Raw genomic sequence first — 18,450 nt, 5'->3', positions numbered from 1 at the left:
TCAGCGTTGGTAGGCGAGTCCACTGGATATCACAACATAACCCTGGAAGACCAAAAAGAAAGCTATGGCTAACTCAGATGCCACCTTCAACCTGCTTCTGGGTAGTGTTCTTATCAGGAATGGCCATCAACTCACTGGCCCTCAATCTCCTACTCTGTCACTTAAGTAGTAGCATTTGCAGGGCAGTGGTGGTGCCTGCCTTTAATCCCAGCACTCAGAAGGCAGAGTCAGGCAGATCTCTGTGAGTTCAAGGCCAGCCTGGTCTACAGAGAGAGTTCCAGAACAGTCAAAGCTGTTACACAGAGAAACACTGTCTCAAAAAAATAAATAAATAAAACCTCACCTCACAAAGCTATTGAGGTACCCTCAAAAGGGGGAGCCTCACAAAGGGGGAGCCCTCAAAATGTGGGTCAGCATGAGACCAGCACATGCTCTATGCTCCAGACATAGAGCCCATGCCATTGCTGTTTCCTGACCAGGAGTGCAGAACCACTCGCATCCTTCTCCAAGCCTCAACTTCCCTAGCAGAGCCAGGCACTCCCTGTCCCTCACATGCTCCATGCTGCACTACTGAAGAGAATACTCCTGTGGGCTGCTAACCATTCACCATCATTTATCTATCCATCCAACCATGTGTCCATTTGTCAAGCCTCCACTGAGCCTCATGCACATGCCAAGCTCTCTGGAAGATGCTGAGGACTCAACAGAGAACAAATGAGACCCGGTCCCTGTCCATAGGTAGCTCAGAGTCGAGGGTAGTCTAGTCTAGCAACCATTAGCCTCGTGTGACTAACACAAGTATTTATTTTTAATTAAGAGAGGGGAGAAGAGGCCTCAGTTTAGCCTCCAACTCTCTACATAGCCAAGGATGACCTTCCTGAGTCCTCTGTGTTTTGACTGTCCCTCCTTTTTATCCTTTTTTTATGTCCATGTGTGTGTGATATACATAATTGCCTACATTCATGTTCACATGTACTGAGGCTGGAGGTTAACCTCTGATGTCTTCCTCAATTGCTCTCTACTTTATTTACCACAGCAGGCTTCTCGTTGAACCTAGAGTTCACATCTGATTAGTCTTGCTAGTCAGCTTACCCTAGAGGGCCCTGTCTTTGCCTCCTGGATGCTGGGATTACAGTTGGGCCACCACATCTGACCAGTGTGAATCCTGGGACTCTAAATTGGAGTCTTCACACTTGAAAGCACATATCTACTGAGCCATTTCTTCCACACCTAAACTATTCATCTTCATGAGAGTGGATCATCAGAGCCTTGAGACCACCATTCTTAAAGAACCAGGGTGAGCATCCTCCCTGAATTGCTAAGCCCCACTTTGAACCGTTGTCCCATTTCCTATCTTTGCTCAGCCTGTTGAAGGAGTTTGTTCTGAGTTCCCAGATGAGACAGGAAGAGATCATAGGGAGTCATTCTCTCTATATCAGGATAAGTTTTATCCTGGGCCTATGATTCCAGATCCAGGGACAGTAATCACAGCAAGTTCAGGAAGCTACCCACCCAGCTGCAGAGTTGTCTGCCAGGCTGAAAAACAAATCTCTCTACCGTTCACCTTAGACACCAAGAGGCCAAGCCCATCTCAGGACTCAGAATCCTGAAACAGTTGAAGACCTGAAGTCTCTGGTGGGAGGTGTGATGAGAAGGGAGGGCCCCTCCCACCATGGTCTCTTGGCTCCTCCATCTCATTGCAGTTAAGGTTTGCTGTGTGGTCCTGGAAGATGCAGGGTGAGCTCCCAGAGGGGCAATGCTTTCCCCTCTATAAAGAGGCTCCCCGGTCACCCAACAGCTCTCACCTCACAGATGGAGACCTCAGAGTGGACATAGTGGAGATTGAGCACACTTGGGAGAGCAATTCCCATGCCCAGGAGAGCTGTAGTGAGACAGAAGTGTCCAAGTTAGTCAGAAGGAAGAGTGTCACCTGCAGCCAGCCCTGTGCTGGCAGTTTGGGAACACCATGTAACCTAGAGTGGGAGGTGGGATCACCCTCACAGCACAGAAGGGAAATTGAGACAGGATCGGAGACCATCTATTGGCTACACAAATATGTACCATGAGGCAGAGGCAGCTGGCCTCTGAAAACCACCCCCTTAATCTTTGAGCCTGAGAGGGTTTGGGGGACTTGGACAGGGCTCAAAAGGGCACCAGAGGGGCCAGAGCAGCCCAGAGCAGGACTTACCATTGAGATGATCCAGCAGGGGCTTCTGGAATACAGTGCTTATGAGTGTGTACACTTGATCCATCTGCAGCAACAGCCAAGGGTTGGGTGGGGTGGAGGGACCAGCCCCAGGAAAGACCAAGAGAATGCAGTTAAACATACAGATGGACAGGCATCCGAGACACAAGATGAGGGAGGGTAGCTCTCCCACATCAGCTGACCCTAATCAATTCCCCAGCCGGATCAGCCTTAAGTTGGGCAGCCCAGGGACAACTCTAACCCCTCATGCCAGAGTTACCAACAGGAGGGCTAGCCAACAGCTGCCTAATGACAGATGGAAGTTAGGCTGGCAGACTGGCAGCTGGGTGGACGACTTAGGTATACTAACTCACAGCCCATGAATTCCTTTATCCATGGGGATAAAGGAATGTGTACATGGTGGCAAGAGCCTGACCACGTGACATGATGAAGGACCAGCCAGTGCCAGATGTTCCACTGACCAATGAGCTCTAACTGAAGGCCAAGCTGATGAATCAATCACTTGCCCACAGGCAAAGAAACAGGCAAGGAAGTGAGGACAAACAGAGAGCAAGTAGGTCCCTGTCCCCAGCCATCCCAGGGAAGCTATGGTGGCACTGAGGTGTGTGTCGGTCTTACACTCCCACAGCCCTTCCCAAGGCTTAAGGCAGCCCAGTGCTCCACTCACATCGATGGAGCCCACATTGGAGGTGGCCACAGAGAGTTGGAGGCCCCTGAAAGAAAAGCAGGGGTGGGCTCAGCGTATGCCAGCTTCCCCTGAAGCTCACATCACTACGTCTGAGAGCACACTGGGGCTTCAGGGTCAGAAGACCTCCTTACCCTAGCATAGACGTGGTCCCCCGAAGCTTCGCCTTAGACACGGAGAGCTGAAGGTTCAGGTTCACCATCTGGGTGTATGAGGAAATCTAGTCAGAAGATGTGTTGTAGAGCCTTCCGCCCCTGACCAGGGCAGACCACACATGTCTATGGAGCTGGCTAAATGTCAGGTTGTGGCCTGCACTTTATGAGCAACAACAGTATAAAGAAGACATGTAGGGTCCCTTCCCTTCCTTGTGGGGAACCTTCCAGAAGCAACCAGACAGTGGCTTTCCTGAAAGCGGAGGCTGTCACAAAGGCAGAGAGTGATGGGGACCTTCTTACGCAGGGTAGCCCAAGAAGGCTGCTCTGAGCAAGGCTTCAACACTTAAGCTAAGAACTGAAAAATGAAGAAAAAGCATTCATGCCAAAAGAAAAGGGAAAGAGTGCCAGGCAGAGGGTTCCACGTGTGTCACGGTCTGGAGACAGAATGTCCTGGCATGTTCAGGAGAGAGATGTGAACCAAAGCAAATGAGAAGAGCACAAAGCATGTAAGGTCTCGAGCGGAGCATCACCCCAGCCCCACCTGTCCCATCTGGCCTGTCACTCACCACATCCAGGGAGAAAAGGAACTGCAAGGTTGAGCTGGGGGTCGCAGCGAGGACCTCTACAATGGGCCGCAGCTGCAGAGTGGAGTAGTTGGTGTGGAGTGTGACCACGGGTGTGGCACCCAGCTGCACCTTGAGTACCACGGGCGTGGGTTCAGGGAACTGGCGGGCCACCTGGGACATCGGAGAAGGAGAGGGAGAGGATGTTACAGGCTCCTGACTGGCAGTCTTCCGTGTTGGATGTTGATGAGCCATCACCCTCTATTCCTGACTGAGCTCAGAAGTGGGTCAAGCCCAGGCTTCTGGACCAGACTTGAGCTCCCCGCAGGGGATTCTTGTGTTGGTTTTGCTTTGATTTTAAGGCAAGATTTTGCTATACACCCCGGCTGGCTTTGAGCTGGTGATCTTCCTGCCTCCCAAGTGCTAGGATTGCAGGTGTGTGTCACTCACTCTGAGCTAGATTTTACAGGCAGGCAGGGATTAGAAAAGAGAGTGAAATGGACCATCAGACTCATAACAGGCAGAGAGAGAAGAAAGTGCAGCTGCCTGGGATGGGCAGTCCCTAAGCTCAGAAGAGAAGGCAAAAGACAGGTGCTGACCGCCCCCCCACACACACACACACTTGGGGTAGAGGGAGACCATAAAGGCCCCACCCAGTCCCTGAGCCTCTGGCTTGATATGGGCAGAAATGTCACTCACCTCAGGGATGAGCTGGCCCAGCATGGAGGTGTTCAGAGGGTTGTTCTTTGAATTCTGAAATCAGTCCCCATCATGACAGAGTTTAAGGCAGTTTCAAAGTCAAGGCCACCACTTGGCCTCACGGGTAGAGTTCCTTATCCACGGGTTCCTCCTGTAGCCCCAACTCTAGCTGCCCACTGCCCATGACTCCACATCTACAGGATATCACCAGAATGAGCCACAAGGCACCCTGCCACAGGACCTGGGTGACAGATCCAGCCCTCACCAGCTGCCCCGTGATTTCCAGGTTGAGGGATCCAGCCTTCTGCAGCATCAGGAGGGCACAGTCGAACAGGTGCTGGGAGAGCCCCACTGTTGCCATGGCACCTTCAGCACCCAAAGGCCGTGGCAACACAAAGGGGTGAGCACCATGCAGAGGCAGGAGGATAGGCTTGCCGAGCAGGAAGAGAATGGCCTGGATAGAGGCAGAGGCACACATGCAGGGCAACAAGAACGGTAGGCCTGTAACAGACCCAGGACCCCCAGGAACTAACCTAGCCATGAAGACGTGGCCCGCACTCCCACCTGGAGTACCTGCCACCTTCTTCCCTTTACCCTCTACCCTCTTAGGCCACTTCCAGGACACCAAGGATGCCAGCACCAGACTGACTGGGAGGTACTTACTCTGACATCCATAGACAAATAGTTACTGGTGATAGTGGGCGTGCTGGTCACCGAGTAGCAGATCTGGGACTCAGGGCCCACAGGACTGAGTCCTTCATGAAAACAGAAAAACGTTGAGCACCAGGCCCTCACTGAGCCAGCAAACAGTTACCAATGACCTATCTGAGCCACAGCCAGGCCACAAACTCATCAGCCCGGCTAGGCCTCCTTTGAAGGCGTGCACCCAAACTGCTATATGCACCCAGCTTGTTGACTGACTGAGACGCAAGGCTAACAGGTATGTTTGCTAACATTCCCAATCAGCTAAAGACTATTGAGCTCAGATTACAGAAGGAGAAGGCTCAGTCTAGGCCCAGTCCATCTAATGGAGGCAAGAAGGGTGCACAGGAAGAAGAGAGTTCCCACTGGTCAGCCAGACCAGTGACTTCCTCTGTCTCCTCTCATCACCACAGAGAACACTCAAGTCTCACTGCACGTGGTGTGGTCAGTTCATTCTTGCCCAAGACGGCATACACAAGTCAGTCTGCTCCCAGACTTTGGCCTCTCCATCTGACCACACATCTCCTTCAGGAGCTCAAACACCAGAGCAAGGACACACATCCAAAGCCTCAAGCAGCTCTCAGGAAGCACAGCACAGAGGCCTGGATGTGAGTCGGCTCCTAGGTCAGAATATTCTGCCTATGAAGATGGCACAGGTGAAGGTCGGCACATCCCCAGAGATGACAGCAGGAGCGGCAGGCCAGAATTCAGGGCTTAGGAGAGCCTTGCTCAGCCCACAGTTCTGCTGTCAAAGCCCCAGATAGCCCAGGGGTTTTTAATTGTTTTATTTTTTATATGTATGGGTGTTTTGCCTGCTTATATATCTGTGTGCCACATGTTTGCCTAGTGCCTGTAGAGGCCAGAAGAAGGTGTCGTGTTGAATTCCCTGAAACTGGAGTTGCAGACAATTGTGAACTTCCATGTGGGTGCTGGGCACTGAACCCATGTCCTCTAGAAGGGCAGTCAGTGCTCTTAACTGCTAAGCCATCCCTCTGGTCCCATAGCCCGGTGATGGATGATGGTACTTACATGTGGGCATATTTTGAACACCTATTCATATATATTTATCTACCCATTCATTTTAAAATATCAATTATGGGTCTATCTTCTGTGATTTGCATAATTGTGTTATATTTAAGCATGTAAATATTTATTTAATATTGTCTATGAAAATAGATTATTAAAGTATATAAAGTATATATTGATAGGTATATATCTCCTTTCAGCTTTCTGTTTTTATGTTGGCTCAGCTGGATTTAATTTCATCTTTCTCTAATACTTTTAAGATTTTTCTTTTGTAAAAGCAACACAGTGTGATTCCCTTCCTTGTCTGTCGGTGGGTCACATGGTTTGGAGGCAGGAGGAAGGGGCAGCAGGAAGGGATGTGGAGATTGGTAGACTACCCTGTCTCCTGAGTCACCTATTGCTGCATTTGTCAACACTCTGGACACTACGAAGGTGAAATTGCTGCATGTTTAAAAATGAATAAAACATTAAGGTTGTGGTGTATATTTAAAACATATAGCCAGGTGGTGGTGGCACATGCCTTTAACCCTAGCGCTCCAGAGGCAGAGACTGGCGGAGGATCTCTGTGAGTTCAAGGTCACCCTGGCCTACAAAGTGAGTTCTAGGACAGCCAGGGCTACATGGAGAAACCCTGTATTGAAAAAAAAAAAAAGCTAAAAGAAAACAAAAAAAAAGGAAGGAAGGAAGGAGGGAGGGAGGGAAGAAAGAGAGAGGGGAAAGGGAGGAAGGGAGAGAGGAAGGAAAGAAGAAAAAGAAATATGAGAGATGAAAGATATAGCCCAGGATCCCAGCTGAACTCCATTTTCAATGTCTTCTTACACCACAGTAAAAGACACTTTTGTTACACAGCCTTCCAGAGACACGTGACTAGCTGACACACCCCTTTGATATGTGCTTTTTAATGGACTCTAAATATTTGAGATGATAAAAATGTTAATGTACTTGGTTTAACTCTTCCACTTTATATCCATTATATTAGGATTATATATATATTATATATAATATATAGGACATTATACATAGAGTCCCACATCACTAATTTACAATACAAATCTTTTGTCAATAGAGTAAAGAAACCCCAGTTCTCCTACTTCACACTCTGGTTGTGCAAGCCTCATGTAATCATCCTCCAGGGCTGGTGCCATGGAGTCCCTTTATTAGCTTTTTTTTTCATTCCTCAAGACAAAGGCAAGAGCTGATCTTTGGGATAAACACAAACTGGGGGCACCTGCTGAAGGTAAGCTTGCTGAGGAAGGAGGAATACACACTTGCTTATTAAGCCTGCCGGGCCCCAGGCCCTTAACCCATGCTGTTTCATAAAACCAACAAATTCAAGAAGTGGGAATTTTCATCCCTAATTTCTGGATAGAATGGTGTGGATGAGTGACTTCCCTAAGGTCATGCAGCATGGGAACAATGTGACTATAATTCCAGTGTGTGCCCTTTCATTCCAGTCCAGTGGCCTCAGCTTCTTGCCACCTCCTATTTAAGGTAATATGGAAGTTGAGTGGAGAAGAGAACCAGGAAATCAAGAAGACAAGATAACTTGGAACTGGCCAGAGTGGTGGGTGGATGCGTGAGGAGGGAAAAGCAGCACGAGCCTGTCCCTACATAGCTCCAGCCCTCTGCTTTCCCATGGTAACCTGGGGCTGATGGCAGCAGAGCCTGTCTACTGAAGAACCCACCGTGGGTAAAGTCAGGCTCTGCCCTGTGTCCCTGGGACAAGCCCAGGCTCTGGGTCCTCTGATCTCCCCTCCCCAAACCCCTCACACTGTCCCAGCTTATAGCTACTCATTAGCATCCCCGGGGCAGGTCCAGACAGACAAGGCCAATTGCAGTACCCTGAAAAGGACACCAGCGACAAGACAAAGCTGGGGGCCCCAAGCAGGTGCGGCTTCAAAATTGCTCGTGAGGAATGTGAAAAAGTCCTTGGTAAGCTCAGACCAAATGGGTTCCATGACGGGAGAGGCTGTGTGGGATCTGAGGCAAGTAAGATGCCCCCGAGATATCATGTAATGTCTTCTGAACTAGTCCTTAGGTACTGAGGTCTATGGCTAAGAAGATGGACAGGCCTGCTCTCCAGCCTTCAGATTCTACCACAGCTAGTGTAGGAAGACACATGGATACCTTCCAGTGTTCTCAGACAATAGTGCAGATCAGAGTGGGGACAGTGGAGAAGATTGGGATATGACCCATGACAGTTGGGGTTTGTGGGTGAGCACTCAGCTCCTGCACACCAAGGCATTTCCACCCAGTCTCAAAAGGTACCCCAGTGAGAGAGAGACTGGGCCCCAGCTGTACCACAGTTCAGCTCATTAGCATCAACAGCAACAATAGCTGCTGCTGCTGCTGCTGCTGCTTCTTCTTCTTCTTCTTCTTCTTCTTCTTCTTCTTCTTCTTCTTCTTCTTCTTCTTCTTCTTCTTCTTCTTCTTCTTCTTCCTCTTCTTCTTCCTCTTCTTCCTCCTCCTCTTCCTCCTCCTCCTCCTCCTCTTTTTCCCCCTCTTCCTCTTCTTTTTCCTTCTTTTCTCTTCCTCCTCCTTCTCTTCCTCTTTCTCCTTCCCTTTCTCCTTCCCTGTTCCTTCTTCCTTTCTGTCATTGTCAAGACTCAGAAACCAGAACTAATGATCATGCGGTCCCAAGGGGATGGACATATATGTGTCCTTTTGATAGGGTTGCAGAGCCAGTGTCCCCCATATCCAGGTAAAGAGCATACATCTTCACACCCACAGCCCACATGATAGCCAAAGCAAGCCTTCGGCCCAGCACCTCCAGTGATATACACACCCTCACCACAGTGCCAGACCTCTCCGTGATGGTACAGGAGTTCCCTGACTCTGATGAGTTTCCAAAACCTCTGAGACTCTGATAGTGAGAATCTAGATCCTAAGAGCCAATACAGCTTAGTTTCTCCAACAGTAACATTCGTTGCTTAAACATTCAGCTTTATTTTGATTCTTGGCAATTTGACCTAAAATAGGTAGATTCTAGGATCAAAGAATTCATTCTGGAATCTAGAGGTTGCCAGGTTCTGTGAACAGCCATGTGCTTTGGGAAGTCCTAGGTGACCTTCCCAAGGGCCTCCTTTTTCTCAGATTAATTGAAAAGAGAACACTATTTATAATCAGAAGCCAGCAATGAAGACCATACCACCAGGTCCAAGGGAGACATCTTTACAGGCTCTTAAGACCCACAGGCCCCACCCTCCCATCCACTGGGCTCCAGGTCTTACCGATTAAAGTACCCAGACGGACATTGAGGTCCTGGACCAGGCCAGAGACTTGCAAGCACAGCTGTAGCAAAAGAGAGGCAGCTGTTGTGAGAACTGTTTGGAGCTGTGGGTGAGGAACAGTCGGGCTGTAGGCCCTTGCCCCAGCCCCTAAAAGCCTCCCAGGCACACAGCAAGCCTGGAGTCCTTTCCTTTTCCTCCTTGAAATCACTGGCATCCACTCCTCTTAGGGTGTTGAGGAGGCAAGAGAAGCTGCCAAAGGATGGAAAGGAGGACACGGGCACTTGACAAGGAGGGGACTGCAAGGCCAGGGTGCACCTAGCCTGTGGATATTACCATCACCCCTGGGGCGGAGATGACACACACTAGGTAGACACATAAATTTTTGCTGGCTCTGCAGTCCCCAGTTCTGAATTCCTTTCCTACCTTAGTACCCTCACCCCAGGCTGGCCTGTCCATTGCACAGCTTGGGGGAGGGGGCATCAGGCTTGTCTTACTTTGTTCATTCCGGATTTATCTCCCCCAAAACGTTTCCCCTACCCCCACCTTCTGACATGGGATCAGGACCACTCTGGGAAGATTTGTCACTGTCTCCCAAGCTCCCTAAAGTCCATGCATGCCTGAGTGCCCCCACTCCTCCTCAGCACTGAACATGGGCCTCTTTCTTGTTCTCATGAAGAAATTGGAAGCACCCCATGAAGGACCTTCTATTTAATATCATGGACTGAAGTAAAGTAAAGTCTTAGTGAAAGATTTTATATATATATATATATATATATATATATATATATATATATATATCACCATCACATTACATGGACACACATGCACACAACACACATATACAGTACACTTACATGCATTGAAGCCCACATAGGCACATCAAGATACAATGCCTCTCCCCCAAGGCTTGCAGCCCCACTGCTCATGCCTCAGGCCTTCTAAGCTACGTCATCTGCCGGAAGCCCCTTACCGTATTGCTCAGGTCAGCTCGGATGTGCTCCTGCACCAGGTCCAGCAGCTCCTGGGAGGTACTGAGGAAGTGGTACAGAAAGTGTCCGAGTTCCCTGGGCATGGCTCTTAGCAGAACCACACAGACAGCTGGGACAGAAGTCTCTATCCTCAGCCAGCAGCCCAAAGATCCCATCTGAGACCTCGCCATGCTCCTGACTGTTAGAACGGTGGTCTGCATCCCCACAGAGGAGGAGCTTGAGTCTCAGAGAAAGGACCCTGCCTCTCAAGGTTTAGAAATAGCCAAGATGGTGGTAGTGGGGCCCGGCTCAGGAGAGACAGATACAAACACTGGACCTTGGAAAAGCCCCACGTGGCCATGTTCTCAGCCAGCTGGCTCCAGAGCTACTAGGGCGAGAAGGCATGGGGAGTGGAGCTGGGGTCCCAGGTCCCCTTGTCACTTTGGCTCCAGTGCCCTGTGATTCTCAGCAGAGTGTCTGCCTAGCACTGACTTCAGGCTCCCCTCTGAACTGGGGTGTAAATCGATATTTCTCAACAGTGGCCCATGGATCTCACGGATCTTCTGTTTGATCTCAGCCACAGTCCTGCTTCACTCTGCGGGGGGAAAGCTATGTCTGTGTGTTTATAGCTCCCTTCTGCAGCCAGGAGAGGCCAGCATGGCTCACTGCTCTCTGGGGAAAAGGTCAAGCTTTGGGGGACACTTCTTTTAGGGCTTCCCAGTGCTCAGCCACCTCAGAGTGGACGAAGCCAAGAAAAGAGCAGGCATAGTGAGGAGGCTCCCAGGCAATGGGATGGTGAAGTCTGCCTTGAGTCTCCTGTACTCTGGGCCTCCAATTTCTTCCTGTGGCACAGGGACCCTGGCACACCCCGATCAGACACTGTGGAGCTCATGGAGAAGACTCCTGTGAAGAGCCAAGAGTGGCCTCCACAGAGCAGGTACAAGGGGCAGCTTCTGTTAGCCTTACACGCTGACCTGAACAGCCACCTGCTATAGAGCTTGACTGGTCCTACCTCACCTCCCATCCCTGGACTGTCCACCTCTGCAGGGTGGGATTGCCTGTAAGGGTCCCAGCATCCAAACTGATTGGCCTCATCGTTACTAGTAAGTGTGCCCTGGTAGCTGACAGAGGAAAGTCTTGACCACTTCCCCATCAGCCAGGTCTCTAGTCCTCTCTGGGCCTCTCTGTGCTAAGACATAGGACAGGTGTGGTTATGGAGTCTCCTTGATCCTTTGTGGCCACTGGATGCAGACTTGAGTGAGAAACTTGAGTAGTGGTCCCATAGCCTTGGTGTCGGGAACCCCTGAGACCCGGTGCCCTCAGGAACCCACCTGTTGCTGCCGTCCAGCGTGCTGGCTGGGCTGAAGAGTGAAGAGCAGGTGGAGATGCTGAGCACAAGGGTCCCAAGGGAATCCCGGGCCACGTGCACATCAGCCAGCAAGGCCACAGGCAGCACCAGCTCCAGGGGCTCCGGGACTCTGCAGGAGATCAGACCTTAACCCATCCTGGTGTATAAAGAGCGCACATACCCCCAGGCCTGGGCCAAACTCCACAGTACAGCAGTTGAGTATGACTCGGGCTTTCTGTGGCTCCTGTGACAGGGCTCTGGGCCACACACTGGCTAGAGTGAGTCTCAGCTCTCCCCTTCTGTGAAACTGACATGAGAATAGATGTGCTTGCTTCTTAGCACTGTGCTGAGCTCTCCAAGACCTCACCCTGTGAGAACATCAGCTCTATGTCCAGTCACAGAGAGCACCCATAAAACACTATCTCAGCACTCACCATCACAGAGCTAAGGAGCACTCCCCATCAGCACTAAGGAGCACTCACCATCAGCACTAAGGAGCACTCACCATCAGCACTAAGGAGCACTCACCATCAGCGCTAAGGAGCACTCACCATCAGCACTAAGGAGCACTCACCATCAGCGCTAAGGAGCACTCACCATCACAGAGCTAAGGAGCACTCACCATCAGCACTAAGGAGCACTCACCATCAGCACTAAGGAGCACTCCCCATCAGTGCTAAGGAGCACTCACCATCACAGCACTAAGGAGCACTCACCATCAGCACTAAGGAGCACTCACCATCACAGCACTAAGGAGCACTCACCATTAGCACTAAGGAGCACTCCCCATCAGAGCACTAAGGAGTACCCATAACATCACAGTGCTAGGGCAAAGCAATAAAGATAAAGGATTCCTTGAAATGTCAACATGCAACTTGAGCGTTAAATGCAGTTACACAAGAAGCTGCCTGGGACAGAGAAATAATGCTGATAACACAATTTATTAAGCATCTACTCTGTGCTTTGTACTGTAGAAGAGGCAAGATGCCATAATCAAAACACCAGATCCATTCAATTCAACCCTCACAGATCCCTGCAAGGTTCATCTCACCTCAGATAAACTGAGGGTTGGAGACGTTGAAGCAGCTCCATTAGCTGCACAGTTATTGGGGCTGGACTAAGGTCTCCAAGATTCTCCCCATCTCACTTCCCCAGAGAATAGGAAGGGACATGGAGATATAGTTAGCCCCCTCCCCTCACTCTTCCCTGGGAGAGACCCTGAAACTCCTGCCCTCCAACAAGGACTCTCACTCACCGAAAGACTTTGATCGTGAAATTGGCTGCTGCTGATAAGTGTATCCCAAAACCAGCAATGAATTTCAAGTGGAGGCGGGGCAGGTGGACATCCAGAATCTGGACCCTGTAGGGTTGGAATCCAAGGGACAAGGGAACTCCCATTAAACACAGAATCAGCTCCGGGGAGGCTTCTGCTGACGTTATAAAGAAGGGCTTTCTGGTGGGTGAGGTGGTAAGCACTCCAACACAGGAGGCTTGCGACACGCCCAGCTGGTACTAAGGCAAGCAGGGGGCCTGGCTTCAGCAAGATAATCCTGTGGGGTTCTAACAGCTTCTGACCATTTCCCAGGAAGGCAAAGAAGAGACACTGAAATCCCCACAATATTCTAGCATCACCTTTGACCCCCAGCAACAGGAAACACCTAGTGAGTATTCTGTGACTTCCTTTTTGCCTAAGTGAAAAGTCATTTTCTCCCTGGCGGGATTGGCTTGGAACGATTCAGACATCAGTAAATGACCCTACTTTCAAATGCCTCATTTTAACCTGGGGTGACGTGGACCCACGACTGTTCTCGCTACACGAGCCAATCTTAAGCTTACAGTATTCAGCTGAAAGCAAGGGTCTTCTGGTCCAGGTGGTTCCGTACCTACCCAGTGCATTGTTAAGGTCATAGCCATTAACATATAAACAGCACTCACTCCAGCCCTGCCTCTGAGGTCTCAAACTGTTGGCCCCAAGCTGCCTGTCCATCGACCTGTACACTGTTCTGGGGTCTAAGTTTTTATATTAGTTTCCATCATTTAAGATTATAGATAAGTTAGGCCAAGTGTTTCAAGGCCCTGATCACCATGTTTCAGGAAGCTGAGACAGGAAGATTTCAAGTGTAAGGCTAACCTCAGCTACATAGTGAGGCCCTGTCTCAAACAAAACAGGAACTAAAAAGGAAATTATAGCTGATAAATAGGTGAGTAGGTAAGTAAGCACACAGAAAGCAGCAGATTTCTCGAGTGCCCCAAACTCTGCCAGTAGCCAGTTGGTATTCCTGTAGGGATATGTACAACGGCCACTGTGTTTGTTTGGGTGTCTCCATCCCTTTGGGTCTTTATGCACTAATGGACAAGCACATAGTTAAGATTGTCCTTGTGTCTAAATTTGGTGTCCAACATTTGGAGGAAGAAGCTGATAGCATTACCAGATCTGTGAACCCCAGGGCCAGTCTGAGCCCCTTAGTGCAGGTTACCAAGTGACTCAATCAGCAAAGACTTCTTATAACCTCACCTGCTGGTGGGAGCCTCTAACCTGGTTGGGTTTGCTCACCTATGGATCCGTATGCCCATCTGATAGTCCAGAGCACCACGTCCAGTAGATGGGAGCACTTCATTAGGCAGGGTATCTACCTGACAGTTGGAGCATTCTTGAAGGACTCATTCAAGATCCCCCTCCTAATGAGCCAAAACACCACTCCCTTGGCCATTGGAACATTCCAGCTAGCAGAAGGAGGACTACAGCGCTCTCTCTGGAGGATGGGATCACTCACCTGGTAGACTGAAGCACCGCATCACTCCGATCCGGGAAATCAGAGACAGTGACCTGCAGGGCCCGCTGGAGAGGGACTTTCCCGATGTCCGACACTGTGGGTCCAGGGCATGGTGAGTTCAAGTGCCTGGATCCACCAAGCATGATGAACACACCACCTATCACCTGTCCTGCCCTTCGGGTGAAGGCACTCAGATACCAGATGGCCCACGGGGAGAATGGCTGCTCCATGCAAGCCCATGAGGTGTGCCCTATTGTCATGCCCTCCATTTCCCGACTCTTCTTCATCCCATTCCTCCAAGACCATAAGATCCTTAGCCCTCTCACAAATCTCCATCTGAGCCCCAATTGTCCCTAGAGCTTTCCCAAGTCACCAAGCTGAAGGAGCCACCCACCAGTCCTGGTTTCTGAGGAAGTATCCCCTGGGAGCAGAGAGGAGGGGCAGCTTCATCCTGATCACATGTGCCCCAGGTGCTGGACCCAAATCCCAGCTCTGCTGCTCACAGCCTGTGTGGCTGCTCCACGCCATGCTTTCTCCATCTCTCTATGTGCACTAATTACAACGCTCATCTCTCAGGACCGTTGTAAACAATCAGAGCACAGGCACACTCTTCATGCTGAGGCTGTGGACCTTTTCACCAACACACTAACGGCAGCTGTCACCACAGAGTCCTCCGGGTGTGCCACGTGCTGTTTTGAGCATTTTCTTCTATTCTTATGTCTAGTTTACTGGGGGTGAAGACACCTAACTGAGAGAAAGGCAGACCCGGATAAAGCAGCTCTGAACCTGCTGGCTTCCCCCTCGCCTGCACTATCAGGCCCCAGCTAAGTAGACAGTGGAATCAAAAAGAGAGACAATGGTTCTAGAAGGAAGCCTGAATTTAAGCCAAGAGGCTAGAATATGGCTCAGACTCACTAGCATGGTAAATGTCTTTGACCCTATCTAAGCCTCAGTTCCCCCGAGCAAGAAGAAAGGTCATGGTCTCCGTGTTCCTAATGCCCACCCAAGTCTGGCCATCTGTGGCTGAACTGAGACTCCATCCACAGTGCTCCCTGACACAGGGCCTGCACTCTGGGGAGGGAGGATTCCAGAAGCCACTCATACAGACTTGGAAGCACTGTGGGCTGCATAGGCCTCCTGCCAGGTTTCCACCCACAGAGAATAAACACAGGCAGATGAGCCGGGGAGGCCTGGAGACAAAGGAGCCCTGCACAGAACAAGCAGAGGGCAGGGCAGACACCCCAGTAGGCCATCCTCAGCTCTCTGTCCCAGGCATCCATTCCTGCTGTGTGTGAATCATCCTCCTACACGGATCACTGACCACTTTCCTTGTCTGTCCATCTGCCCGGATGCAAGGTCCTAGAGAGCTGTGTGTCCTGACAGAAGCTGCTGACTGACAGCTTTGTGTTCTGGCCATTAAGTCCCTTCTCTGGTCTGGATAGAGTCCCTCACATGCTAATCAAGTTGGATTTGACCTTTGGGAAAGCATCTCTAGACCCCATTTTGGTGGAACAGTTTCCTGAGAGGCAGCTGAGGGGAAATGAAGGTCTCCATGCTGGGACCTCGGGATTTTGTGACCTCGTGTTTCCCTGTGGGGCCTCAGTTTTCTCATTGGGCCTTTCCCATGGGAGAGGGCAGGACTTGAAAGCACCTAGCAGTAAAGCCACAGGGACAGACCTGTGCCCCCTCCCTTACCTCCCACCTACCCCCAACCCCCACCACTACCTCCCCGAGCAGCACAGAGCAACTGGCTCTCTGCCACTGAGCCCTGCAGAGATACAATTCTAGGATGCTTCCTGCCTTGCTGCACTTGATGCCCCTCTCCTGGATCCCTGTGTGAGCACAGACTTTACACATGTACATGTGTGCACTTGGGGTGCAAGGCACACCTATGCACACACATTCAGACACATGCCTCAGACACACACCCTCCCTGGTGCTCAAATCACATCTCCCTGACTCTCCAAACTCACAAGATCTCTCAGGTACAAAGTCAATCACTCAAGTTAGTTAGCCCCAGTCCAGGGGTAGCTCATGCCTGTAATCCCAGCAACTAGGGAGGCTGGGGACAGGAGGATCGAGAGTTTGAGAATAGTCTAAGCTACCTAAGGAAACCCTGCCTCACACACACATTAAAAAAAAAAAAAAAAAAAAAAAAAAAAAAAAAAAAAAAAAAAAAAAAAGTTTAATGATAATAAGTCTTTTTGTTTGGGAGGCTTTTGTTTGTTTATGTGTTGGGGGACATGTTTTTGTTTTTAAAATATGCCTACCTACACAAGGCACAAGGGCACAGCTGTGTGTGATGCTCGTGCATGGTCACTCTACTTGCTCACCCCAGACTCCCTAATTAGCCACTGAGCAGCAGGACACAGTGACACATACAAACCCAGGTCCTCTGCCAGTACACACACCTCAATCCTAGCAATACAGGCTCTAGGCCAGCTGGGATGTGGTTCTAGGCTGGGATTCTGCTCAATGGTGGAGCAGTTGCCCAGCATGCATTGGGTTCTGGGTCCCATCCCAAGCACCACAGAAATAAGCAACATACAGGTCCTCTGAGACACCTATGTCCTTTCAGATCTGGTTCTCACCGACACACTGGGTGGCAAGTTGGCAGGTCTCTTACCATAATCCAGCATTGCCTTGTTGAGTCGGACCACAGTGACAGGCAAGGAGACACTGACCACGGCCAGCAGCAGCACCAGCAGTGGTCCCAGAGTGCACGCCCCAGCCATAATTCTTCCAGCCATTACACCAGGATCTGTGGGCCAGGGTAGGGACAAGCATCAGGGAGCTTGAGCAGCTATTCATCCACCCTTGGGCACTCAAGTCTCATCCCAGCTTGTATCCAGGCTGAATGGTGGTCAGAGCCCTGCTCCAAACCTCAATACATCCATTTTTACATTTCTACGTTAGGAATTACCTACTTTGTAAGACATCGCAAGAATGTCTAAAAATAGCCAAGACCCCCCCCCCCAAGTAAACGTGGCCTTTCCTGAAGTGACACAACAGAGAGGGTTTGGGGAAGCAGTGCAGAGTGGCAAGACCCAAGCAGTGTCAGAAGAGACTGGTGAGGTCATGATGGGGATACGGAAGGCAGTTGCCTGTCCTGTGAAGAGGACTTGGCCCTAGCATCCTACCGTCCAGTCACTCGAAGTCAGGTGCCCGGTCCACTGTGCCAGATTAGCCTGGTGTTCAGTTGTCTAGATCTTACCAGGGATGACCCATCTCCATGAGCCAACTGAGGAATATCCTAAGAGTGGCCCAGGTCCCCTGAGACCAGACCAGCCTAATGGTCGGGTGTGAACCCAGCTCTGAGAGAGGGGGTCTCACCCCAACTGCAGAAGTAAGAAACCAATGCTCTAATGAGCTACCTGAAACCCAGCAAAATGGCGCTTACCAGTGTTCTTTGCAAGGCCAGGGACAGGCGGTGCCTGTTGCAAGGAGATGACTGGAGGTAGCATCCCCACGGACCAGAGGGAGAAGCAGCCACCCAGCTCATTCCTACCTCAGAGGTTCTCAAAGCAGATGGAGACTCTGTCTTGGGATGCTTCGCCTGGAGAGGAAGTGCACAGACTGCTTTTTGAGGCTCCCCCACTGCAGCCTGCAGACCACAAGGGAGTGGCAGGTTTGTTTGTGGTTGCATGTGTTTTCTCTGCAAACATGGCCTTGTCAAGAGTCTCCGTTCCCCGTGTGATGGGTCTGCCACGTAGGCAAGCATGGCTTCCAGCTGCTGGCTATCTGGACATAGAACTCTTCACACCTGTGTCTGGAACTGAGCCATTTCAGCTCATGGATCTGTAGCTCTCTGAAGGAGGACTCTTCCCAGGAGTGTTCCCAACTATCCCAGGCAAGCCCAGTCATGGTTCAGGAGCAAGGGTGCCCAGAGGGCAGGGGGATAGCCTTGTGTCTCCATGCTCTTCCAGAAATATGATTCTTAGAGGGAGGGCAGGAGACCGTCTGAGCCCTGATCCCCAACAATGAGCCCTGATCTTGATCATACATTGGTCCTTCATGCAAAAGGGAACAGAAGACAGTGTGGCTGGCCCAGCGTTCCCTGTCACACCCGTCACTCTCCAAACGCACATTCGTCA

The 18,450-nt window shown here is 50.6% G+C and overlaps 1 protein-coding gene across 1 annotated transcript; it reads right to left on the bottom strand.

Annotated features, from left to right (window-relative positions):
• On the bottom strand, positions 1-17,091 carry Bpifb2 (BPI fold containing family B member 2). The gene is made up of 15 exons (XM_038331987.1): positions 16,983-17,091; positions 14,357-14,450; positions 12,838-12,942; positions 11,566-11,712; positions 10,237-10,297; positions 9,267-9,327; positions 4,972-5,063; positions 4,574-4,762; positions 4,309-4,362; positions 3,613-3,783; positions 3,026-3,093; positions 2,874-2,919; positions 2,189-2,252; positions 1,806-1,882; positions 1-42 (listed from the first exon to the last, which is right to left on the bottom strand). Exons 1-15 carry the CDS (start codon positions 17,089-17,091, stop codon positions 1-3), a joined length of 1,380 nt encoding a protein of 459 aa, XP_038187915.1.
• Positions 17,092-18,450: the final 1,359 nt, after the last annotated feature.

The sequence above is a fragment of the Arvicola amphibius genome, chromosome 5 (genome assembly GCF_903992535.2).
Source record: "Arvicola amphibius chromosome 5, mArvAmp1.2, whole genome shotgun sequence".
In the NCBI taxonomy this organism is placed as follows: Eukaryota; Metazoa; Chordata; class Mammalia; order Rodentia; family Cricetidae; genus Arvicola; species Arvicola amphibius.
This window is presented reverse-complemented; position numbering and strand designations above follow the sequence as displayed.